Consider the following 27,048-nt stretch of genomic DNA (forward strand, 5'->3'; position numbering starts at 1 on the left):
TTTAATCGTTGTTAAAAAAAAAAACATTTAAAAAGAACTTGTGGACAGCGTACACAACGGACTTCTTTTTGACCATCATGCAATCCTTTCGGCTGAATGAAAGGAAAGTACTTGGGTGTCAGTGCTTACAGTTAGTCACTTTAAGTGTACGCCAGAGTTATTTCGCGTGTCGGGCCTTTGCGAAGCGGATGGTTCTGGAGTCCATGATTGTTGCGGGAATAGGTTATTGATGTTGTCCTTTTGTGACTAAGGTGAGTAACGATGATTGGGTGAAGTAAGGCTACATCCTCAACCCGTAGGGTTACACTACATTTCTTTGGGTGGGTAGGCGTGGAATTAACCTCACATTTCGTGGAAGAGTTCATGAGGATTATTTCAGACCTGTTGATTTCAACTCAAAATCAGGTGAATCTATTGTTTTTGTCATAACATTCGCCGTTATTCGCTGTTAAGACAGTTTTTCGGAATTTTTTATCGTGCTTTTCTATAAACTGTTTTGCTTTCAGCCTGATCACCTACAACGTAAACTTATCAGGTGTCAGGGGAAGGATGCAACCTTCGTTATTGGTAGACCTTATATATCCTAGTCGGTCTACTTCACGCTAGATTGAGGACCAGAAAGAATAGTTGAAAACGGAAAATTCACTGCAACATTTAGGAATATCGTTCAGAGTGATCAACTCCTCTTTTATACTCCTCTTTTATCCCTTCATTCTTAAGTGAACAGGAAGATGATAAATAAAATGGTAAACATTATGCAAGGGATGTTGTCTTGTTGAACCACCAAAGAGCACTTAAAAGGGCAAAGTATAATGGTCAACCGTCATGATCAATCCACTGCATCAGGTTCGCCGCTCACTCGGGTCCCGTCTACGTTCCTGCCCCAGTGAGTTCGGGGAGATGAATGGGTTCCATTCTCGAACAGCGGTTGGTAATCAAGACTGGCATCTGGCAAGCTAGCAACTGGGTACGTCACATATGCGCCAGCAGCTAGCACACTGAGCCCATTAATATTTTTTTATGCTTGGAGAAGTTTGGTAACAAAGAGATAACAAACCTAGAATTAAAATGTCGTAGAGGTGTTTTATTAGGTAAGAATTTATTTCCATTTTATCCGAAACGACGGCTAGAGATGCCTTCGTTATTTTTTGAATTTTCTAACTGTACAGGTAGAAATCGTGGAAAGCAATTAATTTCTTGTTTTTTTTTTCTTGAAAGCGAACACCACTCCCTAGTACTGTAATTGATGTTGAAATGTACGGATTAACCTCTTATAAGGCGCGTTGCGTGTAGCCATAACTGATGGATAAAAAGTATGAACACTGACCCACTGGCTTGGTCACCGTGACCCATAGAGTTTTAATCAGTGCCACAGCTGTCACGGGACCAATCAAAATGGCTGCTTTAGGAGTTCAGAGACGTTGCGAGTATAATGCACTTTTCCTTAATTGATTTCCGATGACAAACACTCACCAATTTGTTGACACAAAAATAGTTCTTGAGTCAGATACCCGTTAGAAACCTTCAACGATCTTTTTTCGCAGCAGGTGGCCTTTCTGGTTGAAGTGAGTTGCATCTTTGAATCACTAAAATGAATCGCTAAAGAGCGCTCTTGGCGTAGTAAAACTGTTTCTTGGCCCGTTTACCGCCAACAATGAGGTGTTGGCTAATCACGCTGCTCAGTACATTTTACACTTTGTTTACAGTGCAATTTAGCGTAGGTGGTAAATTTACTACTAACAGGAAAGAAACGACAGGTATGTTTATTGTAATCAACTGCTTTGAACACAACACTCAATTATGTTTGCTCCCCAATATAGAGGCTGCCCTAAGTAATCTGTAATCCTTTATACCAAATGATAACTTTGCGCTTATGGCAAAGTCATGTTTCTTGTGGTCTCTTGACTTCAAGGTTTCACGTCAAGCCAATTATTTAGGTGGTCAGGTGATTGTATATTACAGTAATAAGTCTCTCCAATTGAAATACAACTTTGATTTTGGTTAAAGCTTATTTGAAATTTTTAGTCAGAGCTATCAAGTAACTGGGAATGGTGATATTAGCGATTCCAAGTTCACGCAAGTCTTGAGATGGAGAAGTCATCGCTAGCGATTAATTTTAAGAGAAACGCTCTGTAGACGCTCGTGAATTAATCATCAATGTTTACAATTAGTATAAGTTTAACAGTCTTGTTTAAACGGCGGTGTAAGAAGACGCATTGAGAGCCGAGAAGCCCCAAGACCTATGATCAAAATCACGGTGGCTTAAAGACTACCATGCGAGACCTTTTGGAGCAGGATCATTTTGTTCCACGGTTAAAAACTAACAGTTTAATATCGTTTATCATGGTTACCATGACAACAGGTATATGACAGCGTTGAAGTAGGCCAAATTGTCCCATCTTGTTTATTATAGACATCAAAGGACCAAAAGGTTTTTTTCATAATTAGGACCAGTGGGCTGTCTGTCTGGGGTAATAGTTTCGTGGAAAAGATATTCAAATAGGTCGTAAATCTTGAGTTCATTTCTTTCAAATCCCTTTCTTAATTTTGCTCTTTAAAAATGTCTATCAATTTAGAAAAAGAAAAAGTAAGGACTGGAGATTCTAGACTTGACTAATGGGGAACGGAGTTCGTCCCTTGTCTGGTAATTAGCAATTAACGCCATGCAGGCAACCGCGACAATTTTTCATCTCTATGGACGAGATTGAGTGGATTAATTCTTCGGCTGAGGCAAATGACCTGCGAATCTACAACATTTCAATATATATATTTTTTTTGCCATAACCGAGTTCAATAAATGTCTTTGCACTCCATCGTCTAGTTTTATCTTTTAATCTTTTCAAGCATTTTTGGGAAGCGAATGCCGCCTTGCTGAACTCATTTGCATGTCACAAGCAACTACTTCCATGATGTTTCGAACTGGCCTCTATCCAATATCTCAGTCTCAGATATTGTCGAGCACAAAAAAGAGCAAACTTCGTTGTCCTTCTTGTGTTCTCTGCTCAGGTCTCGGCCAACGAAAAGGAAGAAACAAAACATATGATGATAATCTTTGCCACTTCTCCACTACTGCAAATTTTTAAAACGTTTTTACATGTTTTCCTGTTAATGGATCTTGGACAGCAGTAAAGAATCAGTGTGAGAAGAAAATGTACCAATGTTTACAACCGTTCAATTTTTCACATTACTAACGATCTATGTTTTTCAATACTAGCACAGGCACATGAACTGATTAGACAGCGGCGAGTATTTGGTGTGAAGGATGACACTTGCAACAGTGAGTAAAATTAAACTGAGGTTATTTGTTATAACAGCCGAACTTTAGCTTTGATATTGTTTATATCAAGGCACGTGTTTTACCACAAAACAGGGCCACCTCTCAAGGAAGGCCTCAAGCGCGAGCTTTGCTTGAAATCTAGTCTAATGGCTGATAGGCGAGATCTAAATAAACCAGACAACTGTGTTGGATGATTTTGGCCACCGTAGTGGTAGGTTTAATGTAAACAAAATCAAGAGAATCACAACACAGCAAATAAATCTAACAAAACAAACTCTTGAATAAACAACAGGACGACAAAAATCCGCCACAAGCCACCTACTGTGGCTGAAGCCCCACAAGAAAAGCAAAGCTCGCGGTAAAAGGAAAGCCACAATGAGAAACGTGATTACTCTGATCTATGCACGTAAACAAAAGAAATACTCAAGTTAAATGCGATGAAACTGCAGTCCTTGTCTGGACAGTTACATTGAGCGTATTAAAAAACAGAGAAGTACAATGAGCACTAGAAGTAAGGTGAGGCAGCAGCAACAGAGCAGCCCATGTCTGAACTAAATTGCTAACACCTCAACATAAACGCCTAACAAACCAGAAAACCCTAGTCTTATCCGCCAAGTAGCAGCCCATTGACTAAGCCTCTCAAGCGGCACAGAAAAATAATACAGTTCTAATTTAATACAAAAAATGCTGGACCGCCAAGTAGCAGCCCAGTTGTCTGACCTACGTGAAGGCCCAACACGTATGCCAAATCGAATAGCACTAAAAATAGTCAGTGTTGTTGTTTATGTGGTCAGTGCGCTTAGCTACACCTAGCTGTCCAACCTAGTTCACAGGCATGCCAATTAAACTGAAAAAAAAAACAACAAAAAAACAAACATATCGACTAAACATGACAGGCTTAAAAAATCCCAGCTGGCGGGAGAGACTAGTTGGTCTTCTCCTATACAGTTTTGTACGAGATCTTACTAACTTCATTCCATTTCTATTTTCTTAGTGGACAACGGCGTGTACTTGGAGAGATGGGACAGAATAGATTACAAACGAGTCAAGTTTCTTCTGATGGACCCTCGATATCCATATCTGCCAAGTTATACAACGTGTGTTCCAACCTTTGAGCAGCCTTCAAACTGGGGAGACTTTTTTGGCACTCGTTTGAGGACGTATTTTGTTCCATTAGAGACAGGAAACCACTATTTCTTTATTTGTAAGCTTCGCGTGATAAAGAAAGTTACATCAGTTAGACACAATGACAACAAATATTTTTAAAATGCTCAAGTAAGGGATCATAACCTACAACCAGAAACACAGTCGTGAAGACGATACTTGCCATTGCATTTTCCCTTTCCGTCCATCCCCTTCCTACTCAGTGTTGTCAGCCCGTGTTCATTACATCCACTCAGTTCGTCAAACATTTTTGAAAGGGCGAAGGAAGGGATGGGGGTATCAGAATGAAAGTTATCGTTTCTTTCTGGAATATAATAAAATGTGGTTGTAGCATTTTACCCTTGTCGTTTTTTATTTTTTAGCAACCAATGAAAGCATTCTTATCTTCTTAAAAGTACTGTTTCTAAGAACTTGAACAAAAGAGGTGGAGTTAATCAGAAAACGTCTTTTTATTCCTTTTTAGCATCAAATGCTGGAAGCGACCTGTTCCTTAGCAGAAATGAAAAGCCAAACACGAAAACGATAATTACTGGTGTAGATGGAGGGTTTCCTACTGGCCAATATGAATACGATCGGTAAAATATAATATTAAGGAAAATAATAGACGATAGAAGACGATAAGTCGCAAAAGATTTCTTGGTCTGTCTTTATTCTTCGCCACTAAGTTTCATAGGCATTACTTTAAGACTTATAGGCTACGTTTCATATACTACATATAATCATCACACTGCACTGACAGGTCATGACTGACTTATTAATTGCCTGCCTGACCGCCTGACTGACTGACCTGGGCAAGACACTTAACTCTCACAGTGTCTCTCTCCACCCAGGAGTATAAATGGGTACCGGCGAATTGTTGGGAAACCTACCAAATTGCGCGGGAGTGACCTGCGATGGACTAGCATTCCGTCCAGGGGGAGTGGAAATACTCCTAGCTGCTTCACGCTACAGACACCGGGATAAACTCCGGCAGCTATGAGCCATTCGGCTCCAAGGCTTCACTTTTTCTACCTTGACTGCCTGACTGCCTGACTGATTGATTTATCCATTGATGCATGATTCATTGATTCATATCACAAATGACCTTTCTTTGCCGTTAGGTATCCGAATCAAAAGTCTCTGGCGGTTCGTCTGGTTAAAGGCAAATATTACTACATGGAGGCTATAATGAAAGACGATCATCAATTGGATCACTTGGAAGTTGGTGTACAAACACCCGATGGCCAATTTTACAAAGTCATACCCTCAAAGTTCCTCTGGACAACCCTGCGTGTGACAAGTAGTAGGTATCTTTATAGCTTACAACCCTGCATCATACCAACCTTAATGATTGTTTCTTAATAGGCCCTTTGCACGATCCGGTCACATTGTATGGAATAAATTATGCTGGGACGCAAGTTGTACAGTGGGACTTCTAAAACAAAGGAACTCGTACCAGTCCAGCCCGACTCTCCTTTGTTTTAGAAGTCCCACTGTGTAACTTGCATCCCAGCATAATTTATTCTGTATCATGTGACCGGATCGTGCAAAGGGCCTATTCCATGATACCAGAAGTTATGGGTATATATTATTTGGTGAGCGATGGCCAATTCCGTATAGTATACTATTTTATACCATGCCATTGAAAATACAGTGGTCAACACAATCAGTGCGACATAGGCGCGGCGCATGATGGGAAGGTTGGGTGTTATACCGTCGAGTTTTCAACGGCTTTCCTGTATTCTGATTGGCTGTATTTTCTACCGCGTGGTAAAGATAAGTTTATTGAAAACTGGATCATTGGATAATGCAATTCAGGAGTTTTCATTGGTTTAGCATTCACTATATACATACAATTAATCACTGGTCTCCAGGGAAACAGTTAGTTTATTTTGCCCCGAATAACTGTTTCCCAAAGGACCAGTTTTGTAATATAGCTGAAGCTTAATTGGTAAAAAGTAGTAACGCTAGGAGAAGCCAAAGTAACCTCTGATTACTGTGAGACTGGGTGACAACTGACCTAGAAGGAACTTCAAATGCATTTAACAGATCTAAAAATAACATGTAAAAACCTTTCTGAATATGACCACCTTGTGGATTCTTATAAAAATATATATGGAATATGCAAGAAAATAGTTTCGAGTAAGTAGTTTGTAAGTTTCAAAACGTCAAAAAGGTGAACGTTTGACCTCTTACCCATTCGTTGGGTGTATTCTTTCATTCCCTCATTCATATATTCATTAATTACATGTATATCATTGACCGTTTGTGCGTTCGTTCGTTCGTTCGTTCGTTCGCGCGCGCGCGCTCACTCCCTCACTCACTCACTCACTCCCTCACTCACGAGGAGGCTGTTTATTTTGTAGTACAAAATAGCACTGTCCTAGCCGTCTTGGTTCAAGCCGCAGCGAAAGCTGGAGCAGCAGCTGGTTCATCACTAGGGGCAACGTGGGCGAGGAAAAGTGGGGCAAAAGCAGGAGCAAAGGCTGGTGCATTGGCAGGAATGGAAGCTGGAGCCTCGGCAGGGGCTAATGCAGGCGTGAAAGCCGCCATAACCACAATGAAAAAAACTCTGGAAGATGCACTAAACACACTTCATGGTGATAACTTGCATAAATTTAACATCGTCATCAAAAATGGAAGCGTGGCTGCGGTAACTGGTCCGGGAATGGAAGGAGCTGGTGCTGCAGCAGCTGGAGGAGCTGGTGCGGGTACTGCAGGAGCTGGAGGGGTAGGAGGTGGTGGTGGGGGAGGTGGTGGTGGAGGAGCTGGAGCTGCAGCCGGTACAGCCGGTACAGCCGGTACAGCTGGTACAGCTGGAGGTGCTGGTGGAGGAGGAGGCGGTGGAGGAGGTGGAGGCGGAGCTGGTGGAGGTGGAGGCGGAGTTGGTGGAGGTGGAGTGGGAGGAGGAGGTGGAGGTGGGGGTGGTGGAGGTGGAGGCGGAGTTGGTGGAGGTGGAATGGGAGGAGGAGGTGGAGGTGGGGCTGGTGCAGGAGGTACTGGTGGAGGCGGAGAAGGTGGAGGTGGCGCAGGAGGTGGTGTAACGACAGGCGTAAGTACAGGAGGAGCCGCAGGTGCAGGTGGTAGTGTATCTGGTGGTGTAGGAGGAGGTACTGCAGCCGGTGGGTCATCATCTGGAGCTGCGGGTGCGGCAGTAGGCGCTGGAGGGACTGCTGGCGGCGGCGTTGGTTCAAGCGGAGGAGGTTATACAGTTAGTCGTCAAGTCACGTACATTCTAAAACCAGGAGAAGATCCACAAACCGTTGCTCGGGCGTTAGTCTGGAGAGTCGGAGGTGCAAGTAAACGTAAGTCAGCAACTCGCGAACGATTAAACTGATTAAAAAATCTTTCAGAAAGCAAACGATGGAAAATCAGGATAGATTTAATAACAAACCGTTAACTAGTAAACTACCCATTAATCTGATACAATCATGGTTGAAAAAAGAAACCTTGTTACCAATCATGACTTAACCGTTATCCTATACAGACGCAATTTACCGGCATGGCAACTGTTTTTTCTTTTTTTCGTTTAATTTCTGCATAACAGATTTTCGCATTTTGAAACCTGATAAATTTCATCTTAATACAGCTCACCTGCCACCTGACACTTCATAATCGAGATAATGAACACATTTGTATCCATTATTGAATGATACAATCTAAAAATAAGTTCACAGTTTATCAACATAGTATTAAATATTAGTATAGGTAATCATACGGTTTCGACTTCAATTTGGAATTAATTTGCACGAGTGAGTTTTTCAAAAAGCTGAAATTGCACGAGCTGCTTCGGCGAGTGAAATTTCAGCTTTTTGAAAAGCTCACAAGTGCAAATTAATTCCAAATTGAACGAGAAAAACCGTATTATTACTTGTTAACAATATAAACATGAAAAAATTTGCGTGGAGGAAGTGCCGGAAGACCTTTCTTGAAGCCATTTTTTCTCTTTCGCACAAAATTTTCCTCATCATTTTACGTTATATCATTGGCTTCAAAAATTTCCTATTTCTTTCAGCCAATCATAATTCAGAATTACGATGTGTAATTTGCACTGGTGTTACACTTGAACTGCACTGCTCTCAGCCAGTCAGAATCGAGTAATTTTTTCATGCATGTTATTAGTCTTATAACTAATCAAAATATAGTCTGCAACACTGGCACTGTTCGTCCGATTGCTCTTCTCATTGTAAATTTTGTCTACCGTAAAATGAATCACTCATTGATGTTAGTCCATCACGCGGAGGAAGAGTGAACTAGAACCAACAGGAATCAAACAAACATCTGGCTTAAGGCAAACATTCAGGCTTGTTTCCCCGAGACACTCAGTGTTCCTGACACAAGGCGGAAACTCGGTGTGTACAATATTTCCCACATTGACTAGACTACGAGTAGTCCCTGTTTCGCTTAGTCATACGCTCAAAGAGGGGCTACTCGTAGTCTACACATTGACACATAATTATCCTGGGCTGTATTTTGCTCTTAGTTGTAGACAAAGGTTTATACACTGTGCATTCGTACAACGCTCCCTACGAACAGGAAAACGGCACTCTCAACTACTGTTGGCGATCGCACAATGGCGAAATAGGCTTACAGACGTTTTGCCAGGTCTTTCAAGCTCATATTCCTGGACTGTACGCGCGGGCCAAAGACAGGAACACCACAGTGTCGTTCGAATCAATGTGCTTCCCTGGATATTATATAAAGCAGAGAAATTACCACTTCTTTCTTGAAAAGAGGGATGGATCAGAACGTTTCGGTGAGAATGCCTGTATAGCCATTTGACTTTACTATTGACATCAAGTGCACTCGTTCTTCCTTTACGAAAAAGTAATAAACTAAGGAGGGTAAGATTGTTAATTCCCCGTATACGACTTAATCTCATGGCAGTCCATATCAGGTTATTATTAGATATTGTATCAAAATGCGCAGCTAGTTTGGAAAATTTCCAACACTTTGTGTGATTATACCTTTTGGCAAAAGGCGTTATATTTTACCTATAAGATATTGAAATCTAGACAAAATACAAGTTTAACGCTTTACTGTGGAGGATGACTTTTCTTTCCTTTGACGTAAATTAGGAGAGTAATAAAGAACTACCATTTGTAAGTCAATTGACTAGGAAACGTAATCAGTGTGTCTTTGATTTATTCAGCGATAAAATTCTGTGGTAAAATAAAATGAAAGTAGACCGAATGACAAACGTGAAGCGCGACAAGATGTTGATCGTAAAGACTTTTTTGATGATTTTAAGTGTTTTATAAAAAGGAAGACAGGAGTACAAATAATTTCGAAGTAAATAGAGAAAAACAGTATTTCATGCAAATTTAAGAAAAAGAGTTCTTACTCTATTTGCATGCAATTTTGCATTAGTCTCTTTCATTCCTGCTTTGACTTCATCCAATTTCGTAAAGATTTAACCAGACTTTCTTCAAGCTATTTCTCCCGCCGCTAATCATTACAACTTTATTTTTTTTTACAGATAAAGAGACCTCTTTTACCGTGTATTCTGTGATGATGTATACACGTAATCTTCTGCTACAATCCATGCACAGTGATTGGTATATTTGCCAGAGCGAAAAGAAGACCCTTCATGGCGTCACTGATATCGTGCTGGACTTTTACGATGGGGATCCTGATGTACTTGGTCGTTGCACGTTCTTATTTCATCCAATAGCTCAAAACGAAAATAAATACAAAATGTGCAAATACGTGTTAGGACCAATCAAGCATCCCATGATAAGTGGACAGCCACTTCCTCATCCACCTCACTTAATGCCGCCGCCTACACCTCCACCTCCACCCGCATTTCCTTCCTGTATACCTGTATGTCCGGCGGGAACAGAAGCCGGGGCACAGGAGCAGCCACCCAGCATTGGAGCTCCAGAACCTTCGGTCGCCGGACCAAGTATGTGCCCTTTATCATTTAAAACAAAAACTATGTTACTTTATCCTTTAAAACTTGGGCTGTCAGTACTTTCGCATACAGATCTAATCGAGGGTCTCTTCTTATGCTCGTTTCCTTTCTTTCCTTGAGGGGGAATTGTACGTTATCAAATAACTCGCTCGTAAAGAATCTTTAGTCTATTTTGATACATAATTTTTCCCTGAGGCGTATGTGTTTTTTTCAAGCAACTTTTATGCCGAAATAGATTTTCTTTCCTCTTTGTCTTCAGCATATTTACAAATCGCACAAGTGACCATCCTTACACTTTTGATAGCGCTCAGGGTAATTTTTTAGGTTCATAGACGTAAAGAGCTATTTTAAAGCGCTGAATAGTTTCCTTAATCTACGACTAACTGAGACAAATACCAACATGCTTCGATATTGTATATAAAATTTGACTCCAGTTACGCCTATTTTTACAGAGATGTGCGTTGCGTTAAACTTCATTAACAGCATTGGATCTCCATTTAAACTCTACTCTTCTCTCAAACACGAGGGATATCTTGCCACTGGATCTGGTTTTAAACTAAAACTGATGATAGACAGACCTGAGCTTCACAGTCACGTGGTATTCTATGCCAAAGATGCAGACGGTAAACGGAAAATTCTTCTGAATGAACAGCCGAGCATTTCAGCGGCAGTAGTTGCTGGCTGTCCAGAATATTGGGACGTGTTTGTGACGGCCGGGCAAGGTACAGAAGGAAAAAATCTACCGTAGGTTAATTTTACGAAATGAGTTTTTAATTTTTATTTGTATAGCCATGATAGAGTGACAGGTGTCAGATACATGATAAAACAGCGTGAATGACAATAATTGTATATTGAGTTTTAAGGCGAGCTAGAAATGTAGGTATTTACTGGACATGGTGACGCTTGTAATTTGTGACGTACTGATGATAAGTTCTGCTTAGTTATTGCTATGCAATTATTTTTTTCCTATGCTTGACTGCTTTCATCTTGCTTCAGCAACACCGTCCGAGTCACCACTGCATCATTATCAACACCATCACCATGTCTATCATCCAGGTGTTTCATCCTCTGTAGGCTATCCTCCGCCATCTGCAGCACCATCACTTCCTGCTCCGTTGCCAGTAAGTCCCGCCTCTCCTCCTGTAGTTTCAAAACCTCCAGCTCCAGGTTTAACGACATCCCAGGGAGGTAAGTCTTAATTGTGCGAGTGGGTAGCTTAATTCATGCATTTGATAATTTTTTTGTTTCTTTTGTTTCTCTTTGCTTCGATAGGCCCCGCCCCAGCAGTGCCTGGTGCTTCCGCCTCACCGTCTCCACCATTTTCAGCCCCAGCTCCACCTTCCCCACCTTCTTTAGCCCCAGTTCCACCTTCTCCACCTTCCTTAGCCCCAGCTCCACCCGCTGCACCTGCCGCACCTCCCACCACCTATCCGTATCCCCCAGAACCGTCTCAATCTTCTTCATCTACACTGTACGTGCCCTCCTCTCAGCTGGCTGCAGCACCACCAATATCAGGTCCTTCACAAGCTTTCTCACCTGTAGCTCCATACGCTCCAGCAGAAGTAATAACGACATCTCTGGGAGGTTCGTCAATGACCATTCTTATGTAGCATATTACATTTATTCGTTTACATCAACGTTAACCAGCCAACCAACCTTTTTTTTCAATCAATTGCTCTCGTTTTTGCTCTGAGACAATTTTTTTTACACTACAGCCACACAATTTAATGGACAGTTCATTTGGACAGTCCATTTAAAATGCCCTTTCCGATCCATTGACTCAGGGGATGTAAATTTTTTTCCCAGCTCTGAGAAAATGAACCTTAGGCTTCTGGACGATCAGACTAACGACTGTAGTGGTCTAGGGCTCAAGAAAATCTGTCCCTCCACTTTATTTGGAAGCCTGTTGGATTTCAACCTGTATCTGGTCGTCTATAACTTGAACTAGTGTATTTTTGCTATACATTTTCTTTCAACAGACGAACCTCCAACAGTTCACTATCACTATCATTACGACGGTCAAAAAGCACCAGAAGCAACTTCCTGGGGGAGACTGTAAAGTTTAAAAAGTGAGAAAATATGTCAGTATAGTAAACTCAAAATATTTAATTTAAAAGACTGATAACATTGAATTTCCCGTCGTCTTCGAGTTGGTGATCGCTCGATATAGAGTAAGATGTCCACTTGGTAATGCTTAGTCCATTGGCAATTCCCTAGGCAGACGGGGCATCTGAAATGTGGAGGTTGGAACTGTATTGGTAGCCTCTCGTCTCTCTTTTCTCGCTGACAAGAGTCTCACAATGTGTTCCCTCTACTGTGCACTGTATCAGTGTGGACGGGGTATTTCCAGCTTGGTTCTGTGGCTGGCCTGTTGCTCCCAGTTTTCGGTGTTAATTCCGTGTTGTTCCAGGGTGTGTGTCAGGTAGAAGCGACCAGCCCAAAGAGGAAAGTTCTTGATAGTGACGGACTCAATACTTGTGACACTAGCTCTTTCCAAATTAGTAATGTAGGTTCGTCGGTCTTGCCTCTTTTTGGGGAGTTTTAGCAACGACGACGACGACGGCGACGTCGACGCCGAGGACGACGCCTTGTACAAAATATGATTATATTTCACCTTTGAATGTCACAACTGTGTGTATCTGTTCAGTACGCCTATCGGTCTAAAACAGAAGATACGAAAAATTAGCCATTGCGGTTCGCGTCATCCAAAATACCTAGACTTTAGTCATTTTATTTTGCAGAGGACGGCAAATAAATGTACCAAGATTCAAAACGCACTTACGGAACCATTGTTCCACTCATTAAACCTTTTGTTTGGTGACGTTCTCGTTCTCGTTGCCGTCGCCGTCGCCGTCGTGGTCTCCTAAAGTTCCCTATGTCGAATATACTTCTCAAGTCGTTGGGGGTAGCAACTGTTAGTGGTCCAAGTTTCTGAACAATAAAAAAGGGGTCAAAATACTAAGGAAAGAATACAAGTGAACGTATACTCGGGATAACGGGTATTCATTCATTCTATCAGAATTTCGAGCTGGCATCAAAGTTTGCATGATGCTTACATGATGCTTATCTGGTGATTTAACCTGAAAATTTTTTTTCAGGGTGAACCCGCTTTTGCAAGGATCCTCAAGAGTGCTCTTTGACTGCTTCATTAAGCTTCTGCAAACAAGACTTAATGTAGAAGAAGAAAATGACGGCTCAATCATGATGAAACTGATGAATCATATCTTCCTTGTTCACCCTAAAATGCTTAATTTCTCACGCAGTAGCAGTAATTGCGTTTGTTCACTCTATAATTTCAGCGCATCGCTCTGAATGAAAAGAATAAAGCCATAAGAAGAATAGATCATGGGAAATTTAAGACGAAATAAAGCGAGCAACTGCTTCCGTGGCATGTGGAATTGTGTGGCAATCCTAAGTTGTTAGTTCTGCGCTTCCTTCCCAAAGAAGAGTGCAGGAGGGAACAGCAACATTTTTTTCATTTGCGTATGTTTCTTACACATCACCACATTCTAGTGTGAAGGAAAGAACCAAATTGAAGGAAGGGTACAACATATACATAGAACATAAACATGTTAGAAAACTAGTGCCATGTGAGATTGTTTCGGAAAATACGCTAACGAATGTCTCTTGAAATAAATTAATACTTTGGAGCTTCAAGTAGGTAACTTCAAAATAAAATTTATTTCCCGATCAGCTTAGTCTCTAAGCAGGCTCTCTCCTTCAGTCTTCCCCCTTATCTAATCTACGAGAGTAGAGCCGATAAAAAACTTTTAGGTGTAAATTTACGCATAATTTTAATAAGCCAATAAAGAAATCTTTGGTCATTGGTGAAATGTACTTGTACTTAAATTTATTCGTGAGCATAGGTCTGTTAGTTTTGGAAGAATGCCAGAAATGTTTTGAAAGTTAGCTTAATAATGCAGCAATGGAACTGTTAATGGAGGTCAGCAGATTTACAGTTACAAAACACCGAAGGACGATTTGTAAATCATGTTTGTCCTGTAAAGTATGGTAAAGAATGGCATAGTAAAGCATCCCAAATATGCCGTTTTAGCCATAATTCAGAATCAGATGCGAAATAGCGAGCTCCTGGCTCACTTGTTTCCTAAATGTTCCGTAGCCTCTTTGCAAAGGGAGGCGCGGTGGCCTCATGGTTTGTGCTTGACTCGCATGGAGACTTTACCTTATTTCACTTCTTTTAGCAAAAAGTTAGGTCATAAAAATCTTTCAGTTAAGATGCTCACTTGGTGACCTTTATGGTACATTTGTACACTTGTGACACGAATTGTGTCACAGGTGTGGGGTAGAGTAATTACCGCACCTCTAGTAAAAAATAAGTAGGCAGCGATAGTTGCGGCAGGAAGTCGATGGCCGGTTTCCGCAGTATGACTTATTGTTACTAGCTCAGTCCAGACCCCATAGTTTCTGTCAACCGTTAAGCCATATTTTGAGCTTTATCCATTCGCAAATTCGATTCGCGGAGGTATATTTTTTCGTCCAGACTGGACTTGCATTCAGGTATTCACCCCTGTCCGACTTTACTTGGTTTATGAGCTAATGAAAAGTAACTGTCCTTACTACCTGAAAATCAAGGTCCCTTCTGAAAATCCATAAAGATGTCATTGGTGCCATTATATGACTACACACAAAATGTATTTTACGAATGGTTATGTCTATCACCTCCAGCTATGTATAATATTCAAATTTCAAGATGCTCGAACAACATATGACCAATAACTATATGATAAAAAGAGTTTCTTGATCTTTCAAGATAAAACGGGCAGTATAATTCTCTGTCCATCCAGGTGAGATTATTTGTCCTCACTGTAAAGATTGTTATATACCCTTGTGCTTTGTTTCGATGTCGTAACGTACATCATCGTTAGTAATCTCTGTGTTCTACCCGTTGGCGCTTTTTTATTGCGTCCTCTTCGACATCGTCAAAGTATTCGTCCAAGTCAGCTCGCTTACAACAGCGAGAGGGACAGGAAGGAAGGCACATCGCCGAATTGGAGCAACTGCTTGGACATGCTAGAAAATTAAAAACATATAGCATCATTTAAACTATCATTCGATCAGAAACCTGTAGCTTCATTAAACTAGCATTCGATAAGACACAATAATTTTTAGTTCACCTGACTCTAAGAGTAACGGACACATCTGACAACTTCATTACGTTCCGAGATTTTTCCAAACTAAAATGTCAAACTGTCATCTGACAAGCACCTGATGTGCGAAGCTGACCTCCGATGTAAACTGTAAAAGCACAATCTGATTATAATTTCTGGTTTTAATTTTTAACTTCAATCACGCTCATAAAAAAAAAAAAACACATTCACTGAACTTCTGTCGAGGTGTACAGTCACTTGCGAGTCTCAAAGAGTTTTCATAGCCATTACCAGAAGTGGGAGTCTTGAACTGATGATAGTGAAAATGATAGTGAATGGATCCATTGCCTGTCAACAAACAAATAAAACATGTCAGTTGTTACATAAATATCCTACATACAGCAATTGGTGTGTTTGCAAACTGTTTTTTTTTTTTTTTTTTTTTTTGGTTAAATTTTTATACAGATACCAGAGAAGCTAAACGACATGATTCAATTTCCCACGAATTCCTATTAAATATCATTTGATAACATCTCAGCGAGTGACTGGGCCTACGACTTAAGAAGAAGAACCTACACACTATGTGTCCACATAAAGGCACTGGAATGGAAGGCATTTTCTTAAACAGTTAAAGTTAATGTTCGTACCTCGTTGGGGAGATAGCGATCCTGGAACAGTAGAAGGGGGAGCTGGAGAGAATGATGGTGGTTTTGCTGGTGGAGCAGCAGAAGCAGGAGGAGCAGCAGGAGGTGGAGGAGGTGCCGGTGGAGCAGCAGAAGCAGGAGGTGCAGGAGGTGCGGGTGGAGCAGGAGGAGCGGGTGGAGCAGGAGGAGCGGGTGGAGCAGGAGGAGCGGGAGGAGCAGGAGGTGCAGGAGGTGCGGGAGGTGATGCTGGGGGAGAAAAGCCAGGAGATGAGACACCAGAAGTAGAGGACGGTGGGAGAGCAGGTGCCACTGGCGGAGTTGATGGTGGAGCAGGAGGTCCGGGCGCTGCAGGTGGTGCATATTGAGGGGGAGGACCAGACGGTGGCTGGGAAGTGGAAGGAGTTCCTATGCTAGTGGGCGGTGCCTGGGAAGATGGAGCAAGGCCTGCTGAAACAGAAAATATCATAACGTAAGGACTAATCGTACCTAATCGGCAACAAAACATCTCAAATAGCTTTGGTCAGTTTATCCGATGATTTTCATTTCCTGTCCAATATCAATGGGCGGGAGAAGCATAACACAGTCGAACCTCGATTATCCGTACTTCGATTACCTGGATTTCTCGATTATCCCGACTTTTTCTCTAGTCCCAATTTTGTCATGAATATTTATCAGTCATGATCAAGATCCGTAGCAATATTCTTTATAAACTATAGCATTAAAAAGTGCAGTCAAAGGCAAGTTTGCTTTGCTTTTAAAGAGCAAAAGCAGCGCTATCACGCGTCGTAACTAATGAAAAACACTCGGTTGAGTTCAGATTGGCTCAGAGTTGAGTGGTTCAAGACCATATTGTTTTCCAAATGATTTGTAAAAGAGTTGTTTCACGATTTAATGTTGCTTTATCCAAACAGTTTTGTTCTTCATTAAATTCATATTTTCCATTATCCGGACCCTCGATTATCCGGACTATTTCGTCTAGTTCCAACGAGTCCGGATAATCGAGGTTCGACAGTATCGCTGTTAATTTTGTTAGCTTAGCCAACCTTACACACAGGTCAGTGTTACCTTTATGTTCCAGAGTAAACTGTTTTCCTGATAGTGGCGGGAAGCCCTCGTGTATATTCTATACTAAATCACTAGCTGGGAGGTCATAATCAATCATTTTTAAAACATAAAAAAAAATTTCTTAAAAGAGCTTTCCACTGTAAATGAAGTTTGTTTGGCTTGTAGCAATGTACACAATCTACCTGCAGATCAGTAAACATCTACAACAACGATGTGTGGTGGCGTGGTGGTATTATGTCAAAGTCCTCAAGTTGCGCAGAAATAAGATATTTCTAGTCATTCAATCATTCATTCATTGATTCATTGATTTATTGATTCATTGATTCATTCATTGATTCATTCATTCATTCAAGCAAAGAGGTTCATAAAATCGAGTTTCTAACTCTCGCTCACTCTTATTCAAATGCACAGTTCATTTCATATTTTTCAAATTACCTTGGTTTGAAGTTACAGACACATCCCAAAAGTCAGGGCAGCCAGGCACCACGTCCTCTAAAATACTCTTTTTTCCATTCAGAAGTAGTTTGTTTCCTGCAGGATCCTCTGCACGAAACGTAACCTGACCATGTAGCTCGGGTCGGTCTACGATGAGTTTGAGTTTAAAGCCAGCTCCAGTGACAAGATATCTCTCGCGTTTTAGAGATGAATAGAGATGAAAGGCAGATCCAAGGTTGTTGATGAAATTCAATGCAACGCACATCTCTAGGTAAATAACAACAAGAAAGTGACTACAGTTCTACTAGCAAGAAAATTGTTCAATTCAATTTTCCCCTGTAACCTTTGTTTCTTAATTTGCAGCTTAAAACTAAAACAAACGAGAACTTCCTCCTAGTAAAACTGCACACGGAGAATAGTTTCCCGACGACTTTATGTTGACTTAAAGCATTGTCATAATGTTCCTGCATTTGGACTCGCATCCCTTCAGACAACAGTCAGTTTAACACGGCTGGACGGGATAACAATATCTTTAGTTTTCATAATGATAACACTTAATACAAAAAAAAAGACATTGTATGTTGTATTACTTATTGTGCACCGTTTTTATCAATGAGCCTAAAAGCAAATTGAATCATTAGGTTTTCGAGTTAGCTTCCTGTCTTTTCATGTCTGTTTGCAAGACAAGAGAGAGAAATACATTAAACATGGAATCTACAGATTATTTAAGGAAAGAAAATAACGGGTTTGATAGCTATTTCGGATATATTGTTCTGGCATTAAATAATTTATTTTGTTTCTGAAAAAGTAGACACCTAAGGTCTTTGAAATGGATAATTTTCCCGCGGAAAGAGAAATAAAATCAAACTACATACAAATTTAAACTGGTCCCCGTTTTCCTTTTTTGTACAATAACTTGAGAGAAAGACCAACCTTTACTCTCCGGGGCGCTTGGCACCCCAGGTGATGAAGAGGTTGTAGGAGCAGTGGCGCCCGCGCTTGGTTGTCCCACTGAAGTTCCTCCCTTAGCTCCCTCCGGGCATACCGGTATGCATACAGGCAGAACTGGGGGTGAAGGAGGAGTTTGAGGAACTAAATGAGGGGGATGAGGAAGCGGTTGTCCCTCGATTGCAGGATGCTCCACTGGTCCAAGGACGTTTAAACAGTTTTGTAGCTTGTTAGCGTTTTGTTGGATTGGTTGAACCACGAAGGAACAACGTGTAAGAACATCTGGATCACCCTTATAAAAGTCGAGAAGAACTTCAGGCCCACTCCAGGCTGGCTTTTCAGCTTCGCAGACACACCAGTCTTTGTGCATTGAATTAAAGATAAGATTCCGTGTATAAGACATAACCGAGTAAACTGTAAACGAGCTGTCTTTATCTGAAAAAAAAAGAGGATAGTACATATGAGATATAAAGCTGTCCCATTAAATTAGAATTTCGAACAATTATCAAGGTACATAAATGTATGTCGTGATATATGAATTTTTTTTACTATAACATAGAAGCGAGTGTTTTACTGGAAATTACACCACTGGTAAAATTCATACGGAACCATTTTCCATATCCTCATATCCCTTCTGGTGAATACTAGTTAAGATATTGATGAAGCCATTTTCCTCTTTTTCACGGTTGTTTATGCAAACGGTCAGTCAAAAATGGCGAGCAAAACATGAAAAGGTGAAGTCCTCTGAAGCCGACGTAAAATCCTTCTCTGAGGAAAAATTAAAAGGCAAACTTCATACGACTTAAACTTGTTCAACGAGTTCCTTGCAGGTGAAGAAGAAAGGAGAGGAACTGAAGATATTCCAGTCGTCGAGCTGCAAAAAATCGCAATAAAATTTCTGTTCGGTGTTAGAAAGAAGCAAAGTGGCTATGAGCCACTCAAATTGGAAAATGGATTGTCTGTAAACAAGGGCAATTTTGATACCACTGAACTGTGTTTTTAATCCGTACGTCATATATCATTTATATATCGAGTTAGTAACATACAAAAAGACGAAATGAATATCTCGGAAACTTCTAAATCAAATATCCTAAGAAAAATCGGATATTTGTAGAAAGGCCTAGCTGAACACAAAAACAAAAATTCGCTTTATAACTATTCTGCAACAGCACACCTCTGCCGTTTTATCCGGATGGAGAAGAGAGGGACCTTAACTTGTTGGTGTGCGATGATTCCATGTTCGCCAAACCTAACAGTTTTGCTGCTAAGTAGGAACACTGAATGTGACTTTGCTCATCAATTCCATGCTCTGTAAAGGTGCTTCCGTCCGACTTTAAATTTGGTCAAATCTGGATATATTTACCTGCGTTGTATCTCACACTTTTTGCGGTCATGTCGCCTTCTTACGTTGCTCAGAAAAGTGTGGACACTTTAGGCAGTTAACCTGCTTTTGACTTATACAGTTCAAAGGAACAAGTACAAGAAGTTGAAAAGATAAGGATATTGCCATAATGGCAAGTGTTAGGGGATTCTCGAGGATTGCTACCATTTTAGGATTGGATAATAAAAATCAGGGACTTTACGTATGTCACAAAGAAGACGCCCGACTATATAAAGAATAAGAAATGTCGAGGAACGCTCAATGGACGCAATATTTCTTACGTTGCCATTATAAAGACAAGACAGCCTAATGCGTAATCGATAAACCAGAAAAGGACTACATGTAACACCCTTTGAATGTTTCTGATGCCTGGTGTCCGTCTGTCCCGAAGGGCAATGGTATGTTTTTGTTGCGCCAACAATCAGACAGTTAAGAAGCTGCAGTGCCTACAATCAGCAAATCTGGAATCTTACCAAACAACTCTGTCCCGTCTCTCTTCTGCAGACGAAAGTGGTAATTCTTTTGCCTTATGAAATGACCGGGAAGGCACGCAGACTCAAAAGAGACACTGTATGTTTGATGGGCTTTCTCATACAGTGCCGGCACTCGAGCAATAAACACATGACAGAACTGTCTCAAGAATAATCGACCATTTACTGACCGCCAGCACCAGTTAAGCGTAAAGTCCTCCTGTGAGTATGGTAGGTGATATGAATGAATTGTGTACATTGCATTTCCTACAACTAAGGAAAAAGAATCAATGTTACTGCTTTGTTAACGCAATGTGTCGGGACTCAGGCAAATGGGGGTTGAAATTGTCGAGAAAATAGAACCTAGCCGGATTGAAGTAAAACAGACAAGGTAAAAAATGGGACACTTTCGATCACTGGTTTGACGTTAAAAGTATTTAAATACATATGCGTTATTGAAGTTCTTTTTCATGTGTGTTTATGGACCGAGACTAAGTCTAGGTCCAGCGCGTAATCCCGAGTGAACAAGATAGCACCATCTTGTCAGCTCGGGTAACCAATCATAGCGCAGGATTTGGATCATCCTGCGCGCTCACAGAGTTAACCATATAACAAAACAGCTTACTTGCTTGTGCACCTCCCACTTTCCAAACCAGCGCCCTCGCAAGGGTCTGTGGGTCTTCTCCTGGTTTTGGAATAATAGTCATATTTCTTAAAGGAGATTCAAATCCAACCATCCCTCCTTCACCAGCGCCACCAATTCCAGCGCCTCCACCAACGCCACCACTGCTTGATGATCCTGTAGCTGACGTAACCAGGGACCCTCCTGCACCTCCAGCGGCAGAAATAGAAGAACCACCAGCTGCTCCTCCAGCACCAACACCTGCGCTTGTTACTGCACCTCCTCCTGCACCCCCACTTGTACCAGCTCCGATCGTTGTGCCTCCACCTGCTCCAGTACCTCCCGCTATGCCACCTCCGGCACCGCCTCCACCTCCACCTCCAGCTCCGCCACTGCCCCCAGCTCCTAATGCCCCAGAAGTCCCAGCAGTCCCGGAAGCCCCAGCAGTTCCGACAGTCCCGGCAGTACCGGCAGACCCTGCAATCCCTGCAGTCCCTGCCGTTCCAACAGCACCAGCGGTGGCAACAGAAGCTCCAGAGGCCGTAGTAGACGCACCTCCGCCATACCCTTGCATTCCAAGACCTGTTACCGAGACCACGCTTCCATTCTTGATATTTATATCAAATTTGTGTACCGTGTCACCATGAATATTGTTGAATGCGTCTTCCAGGGTTTTTTTTGTCATCTTTATCGCAGCTTTTACGGCAGCATTAGCTCCTGCCGATGCTCCAGTCTCCCTTCCTGCCAAGGCACCAGCCTTTGCTCCTGCTTTGGCTCCACTTTCATGAGCCCACTTTGCTCCAAACGACAACCCGGCTCTTGCACCGGCTCGTGCCGCAATTCTTAACAAAATGGCTTGGTATGTTGCATTTTTCTCTGAGAATAAATGGAATAAAAGATACCACAGTGACATTATAGAAGCTTACACGCTCCTGAAGATTTTAGTTGGACAGGTTTTGTCCTTGTCACATTATTCTGAAGTCATTAAGTCCCCATCTAGAGTATTCTGGGTTGCATTCTGAACGGAAGTAAAAAGTGTCTTAAAATTAGCCTTAAAATTGAGCACAATTTTAAAAATATTTCTTTAGAATTCCTTCTAATAAGTAACTGACTGAGTACGTGTAACTGCTTGAGTTTCTTAGCACGAAGCGACAAAAATATCTGGGATTTTAATCCTTCAAAGGCATTTGTCAGGTTGCTTAATATTTCTCCAGTTTCTGTTGAGAGTGCATTTTTGCAGCAAGCAAGCAAGCTTGTAAGCCTCACTCATAAAAACTCCCTGTTGAAGTCTGCTATTGCCAGATGAAACGCGTAGGAGAGTAAAATAAGTTGTTTTACAATTTCAGTTCGTTTAAAAAGTTTCAGTTCATTTCAAAAAATTTTTAAAAAGTGGGACCTCACAATTGAGCAGGAATGTTCAACTCGGATATAACTGACGCAGGCGCTACATCTTCTCAGTCGTTAAAAATACAATAAGATCAAAGTGTATCTACCGGGAGGTGTCGGTAATGTTGTCCATAGGAATTGGGTGGGTATCACTTTGTAAAATTTCCCATCTGGTGTCTGTACCGCAGCTTCCAGGTGATCATTTTGATGATCGTCCTTGAATATAGCCTCCATGTAGTAATACTTGCCTTTCTTTAGGTAAATGGGCAGAGATTTTTGTGTGGTGTATCTAGGGACCATCAATACATACAGTGTTGCAAATATAATAATATAAAAGCTGAGAATAAATGTACTATTAATCACTGGCACACTCTTATTTATCGAACAAGAAGTTAGCTAATCACGTCAAGTGAAAAACAAGAACCAGTTAAAGCTATCAAACACTAAAAGGGATTTGGTCAAATAAGGAAAAGAAAAGAAAAAGAAAAGCGAGTCGAAGGATGCATTTATAAAGTAGAAATCACAATAAAAATTTCAGTCCGTGAACATGAGACAAAAAAACGGTTTGCCGCCAATTCTAACGTTTTTCGCTCGGGATGAATCGCAAAAGCATTTCATAGAATGAGAGTTCAACGATTTTTTGCTTTTTAAACCTAACTGATCAAGAACACTTGTAGTAAGTACACATTCGATTCATTGAGCCATCAACCATTCTATTCTTACCTATCATACTCATACGGGTAAGAGGTAAACCCGCCGTCTATTTTACTGATTAAGGTCTTCATCTCCGGTTTTTCATTGGTGCTTATAAATAGTTCACTTCCGGCATCGGACGCTAAAATGAATGTTGAAACATGTAGAAAACAAAGTTACAGATGTCAACAATTAGGGGCCGTGTAGGTCTATAACCTCTCTCTTCTAGTACCAGTAACAAATCGTTCTTTGTCGGTTTCGCCGATAGCTTCAGGGCTATAAAAAATAAAACTGCTCTTGCAAATACTATCAAGCCGAATTTTGTTGTTTCCTTTGGTTTAATAGGGATAACTGCTTTATAAACCACTAAAATGTCTTCTTCTGTAGGAAAACAAGAAAACATTTTGCCTTCGACCCTCGGGAACAGAGAGGCGGCACACACCATCCCTATGCGTAAAATCACTATCCACTGACTTAGTAGATACTAATTAACTAATAACAAATATTTAACAGTTATTGAACAAGGTTGAGCAAAATATCCTGATTTTTCAGAGACACTGACATATCAAGATATATTTTGCGATAGTCGAGTTTAATAATTGTTTCATCATTCGATCACCAAGTTTGTTTTCATATCTAGATCACTCTCTGAAAGCTCAGGGAAGCGACCTGCCATTTTTTACACAAGAGCCTGGTTACAATTACGCAAGAGCAGAAGAGCAATTGCGGCAAATTACAGTTAGACGGTGCTTGACTCATGAGCAGACCTTTATTTGTAGGTATTTGTGGGTCATGTGATGGGCTCTCGGCCAGTGAAAGGGAAGAAAAATGCAGCGAATGATAAATGAAGTTCACTTGCTGCAGCCACATTCTTCTCCTCTCTAACCCCACCTCACCCCTTTTACTTTACTCCCATTGATCTCTCCACTCTCCTCAACCCATTGCCCTACTTTTTTTCTACTTTCTGGGCCTGAGTATAAGTGTGTTAAGACCTCGCGGGAACGATAATTTTCTCCTACCAATATCTGGAGAGTAAATAATTTTTCACCCCACCTCAAGATCGCTCGCTCTTACTAGACTAAAGCTGTTCAAAGGATAGATAAATCTCTGACCAGTGGATATAAGACAAGACAAACCATGCTACCCAATGGATCGTATCTTATCCGGTGGAAAGCGCTATGCACCCTTTGAACAACTGAGGCAAGTTCTTTACTTTCACTAATTGACAAAGCTATAACGGTAACGTCTTACAAAGGAAGAAAAAGTGGTTTCCTGTTTCAAATGGAACAAAATACGTCCTCAAACGCGAGCCAAAGAATTGTGCCCAATTTTGCGGCTGTTCAAAATTTGGAACACACAATGACAGGCTCGGTAGATTTGGATATCTCGGATCCGACAACAGAAACTTGACGCGTTTGTAATCTATTCTGTCCCATCTTTCCAAGTAAACGCCGTGAGACACTGAAATGAAAAAAAAAAGAGGAATAAAAATTTAATAAATAAGGAAATAGTTGTGATCCGCTTAAAACAAAAATCCGAGAGGTGTTTTGAGGAAGTTAGCGCCCATTGTAACTGCGCATCCCTACTGTGCAAGTTATTCAGGTCGCTACGTCACGCTACGACACTCATCAGGCGCGTGCACAGAGGAAAAATATAAGCAAGTTAAGGCCTTGGCACTGGGTGCGCTAACTCCGCCGGCAATCTACTCGCTTAAATAGTCGTTGACCCCTCCTTTCTTTTCACAAATCACTTCCTTTACTTATTTTCTCTATTTGAACAGAAAAACGTAAAACGTCTGTACGTCAGAAGTTAGACTGGCAAGGCTAATATGCATTCTTCTTTAAAGCCTATTCTACGTCAAGGAACGACATCAGCTGCGAAAGTTTACCATATATGGAATAGTCTATTAAATTAATACTAAAACTGTGAATATAAAGGTGCGTGCAGCTTAGTTGTTGCATAAAACACGTGACAGCCGCTGGACGGTCCGCTGGGTCCGTTAGTTCCATGGTTGCCGTAAACGTCCAGCAGGTGTTAAAATAAGCAATTTATAAGTGTCCTAATAAAATTGTGAAACAAGTTGCAAGAAAAAATGGTTAATGTAACCCGCCTTGGATGTTCTTGTCTGCGCATTTTAACAGAGGGAAAACTGACAGTTTCGTGATCAGTTGGGAAAACACAGACGTCTTTACGCTGCGGTGAATCCGAGTTATGCGTGAAGTTTTTCCGCAGCCTGGGTCGTTCACTCGATTCGCCTGGCATCCTGCTATGTTACTACGTGTTTCTTATTTCTTCAATTGCCATATAATCTGGACAATGTTGGAAAAAATATCCGTGTCACTTACTGTTGCAAGGTGATTGTGTACTGCCAAATGTTCGTCGTTTCCTAATCAATCCATGTCTACCATCTTGTATTCAAAAGGAAAGGATATTTAGTAATAACATAACATGCCTTCTTGGCGTTTTGTTGTGAAAGCTTAGAAGAAAAAGGAGGTGAAATAGGAAGAAAAAGGAGGAATAAAGGAAACCGTACTTACACTGAAAACCAGTGGGGCACCCCTATGTATACGCTCTCTTGAGCGCGCGTGCTCTTGAGTTTTCAAATTTGTCTGATGTCGTTACCAATAAACAATCGTCTTTAAAGAGCCCTCTATTTCAAAATTACCGCAGCTGCCATATTGAATGCTTGGGCAAGAGTAATAACTACGTTTCGCTACAGATGTCTCCCCCAAATTTCATTCGCTTGATTACACAAAATGGCGACTCGAAACGTGGGGAGGCGTACTCCGCTATTTAGTTTTTATTTGTCTCGCTCTTTCTCTGTTTATTTGGAATTATATGAAACGTTTTTTCGAGTTCCTTCTCAATGTCTTCTTTGTCAGTTTGAAGGCAATGCTATAGTTAATTTAAGCTCATTTGATTCGATCATCTTTGTATTTTATCCTGTCTATGCTGAGGTCAGCTAATTTTTAAACGTCAGTGTCGGTGAATACATGAAGAGCTCAAAATACTGAATCTTGGTTATCAATGTCTCCCAGTATATTACTAAAACGATTGTACATAAAAAATCATGAAAGAGCCAGGCCATCCCATGGCATTGGAAAACTTGAAGACGTACACTGGTGCACGGCGGAAAAAAAGATTTTTCGGGAAATGGCCTCACAAAATTCAAGAAAAGAGTTAAAACATTGTCAATCTGGGCGAAACACCTCAGGAGTGCGAATTTACCTTACATCGAAGATTGAAATGTGAATTTCTTACTAAAACGAGACTACTTATCTGTCTTGACAAGCTCGTTGCTTTCACTGTCATTGTTTGTTTGCATTACAACACTGGCGCCACGGGACACTTTTCGAATAAAAATAGGGAAAACAACCTTCGTGTCGTTACACAAAGGCTAGCTTTTTACATGGAAAAGTGAGAAACTAGCTTTGAACCATGTGTATAACCACTACATATTGATTTTACATTTTTTAGATTTTTAACGTGACTTTGGGTTAGTTTTGATTTCAAGTTGGTAGCTTTGCCGGGCAACTATGCAGTCAGGAAGCAAGGCATCGACAGAGTTGATAAAGTTTAAAAGAAGCAACTATTCATGAGAACAGAACCAGACGGGAGAAGAGAACCAGACGGTCCCTAATAATAACATGGGTTTCTGTTGTTTTGACATCCACTCACAAACGTAAAGTTACGTGTTAAAATCACGCCTATATGACAGCAGATACACCTCCTACCTGTTAAATTCCTCAATTGCCTGTGCTGTTTACTACCTTTAGAAAATGACACCATAAACAGAGCGCATAGAGTGAAATGAGCAACACTTGTTGAATACTTCATCCCAAGTGTGAACAGTTGACCAAGAAACCGGAACGACAAAGAAGGTCTCACAGATTCATTCCACTCAACTATAATAGAGAGGCCACCTGCCCGGGGAATCGATGGATAAAGGATGTTAACGGGTC

The 27,048-nt window shown here is 41.1% G+C and overlaps 2 protein-coding genes across 3 annotated transcripts; one reads left to right on the forward strand and one right to left on the reverse strand.

Annotated features, from left to right (window-relative positions):
• Positions 1-1,022: 1,022 nt before the first annotated feature.
• LOC110067155 (uncharacterized) lies at positions 1,023-14,167 on the forward strand. The gene is made up of 13 exons (XM_020774450.2): positions 1,023-1,757; positions 3,215-3,277; positions 4,272-4,481; positions 4,905-5,016; positions 5,542-5,723; positions 6,787-7,725; positions 8,904-9,176; positions 9,900-10,325; positions 10,787-11,056; positions 11,331-11,522; positions 11,607-11,918; positions 12,314-12,403; positions 13,433-14,167. The coding sequence occupies exons 1-12, from the start codon at positions 1,655-1,657 to the stop codon at positions 12,391-12,393; spliced, it is 3,162 nt and encodes a 1,053-aa protein (XP_020630109.2). The 5' UTR covers positions 1,023-1,654; the 3' UTR covers positions 12,394-12,403; positions 13,433-14,167.
• LOC110067212 (uncharacterized) lies at positions 13,993-27,048 on the reverse strand. Of its 2 annotated transcripts, none has more exons than XM_089275098.1 (12): positions 26,821-27,048; positions 25,432-25,494; positions 24,338-24,547; positions 23,117-23,228; positions 22,501-22,682; positions 21,011-21,883; positions 20,389-20,658; positions 18,520-18,969; positions 17,587-17,853; positions 16,090-16,530; positions 15,734-15,790; positions 13,993-15,365 (listed from the first exon to the last, which is right to left on the reverse strand). In XM_089275098.1, the coding sequence occupies exons 1-12, from the start codon at positions 26,921-26,923 to the stop codon at positions 15,217-15,219; spliced, it is 3,177 nt and encodes a 1,058-aa protein (XP_089131224.1). In that variant the 5' UTR covers positions 26,924-27,048; the 3' UTR covers positions 13,993-15,216. The 2 variants fall into 2 exon arrangements, with proteins under 2 accessions (XP_089131224.1, XP_089131223.1); XM_089275097.1 differs by having other exon boundaries at positions 16,090-16,533; positions 26,821-27,047.

Source organism: Orbicella faveolata, unplaced genomic scaffold (genome assembly GCF_042242905.1).
Source record: "Orbicella faveolata isolate gen_17 unplaced genomic scaffold, um_ofav_v1 contig_36, whole genome shotgun sequence".
Classification (NCBI taxonomy): Eukaryota; Metazoa; Cnidaria; class Anthozoa; order Scleractinia; family Merulinidae; genus Orbicella; species Orbicella faveolata.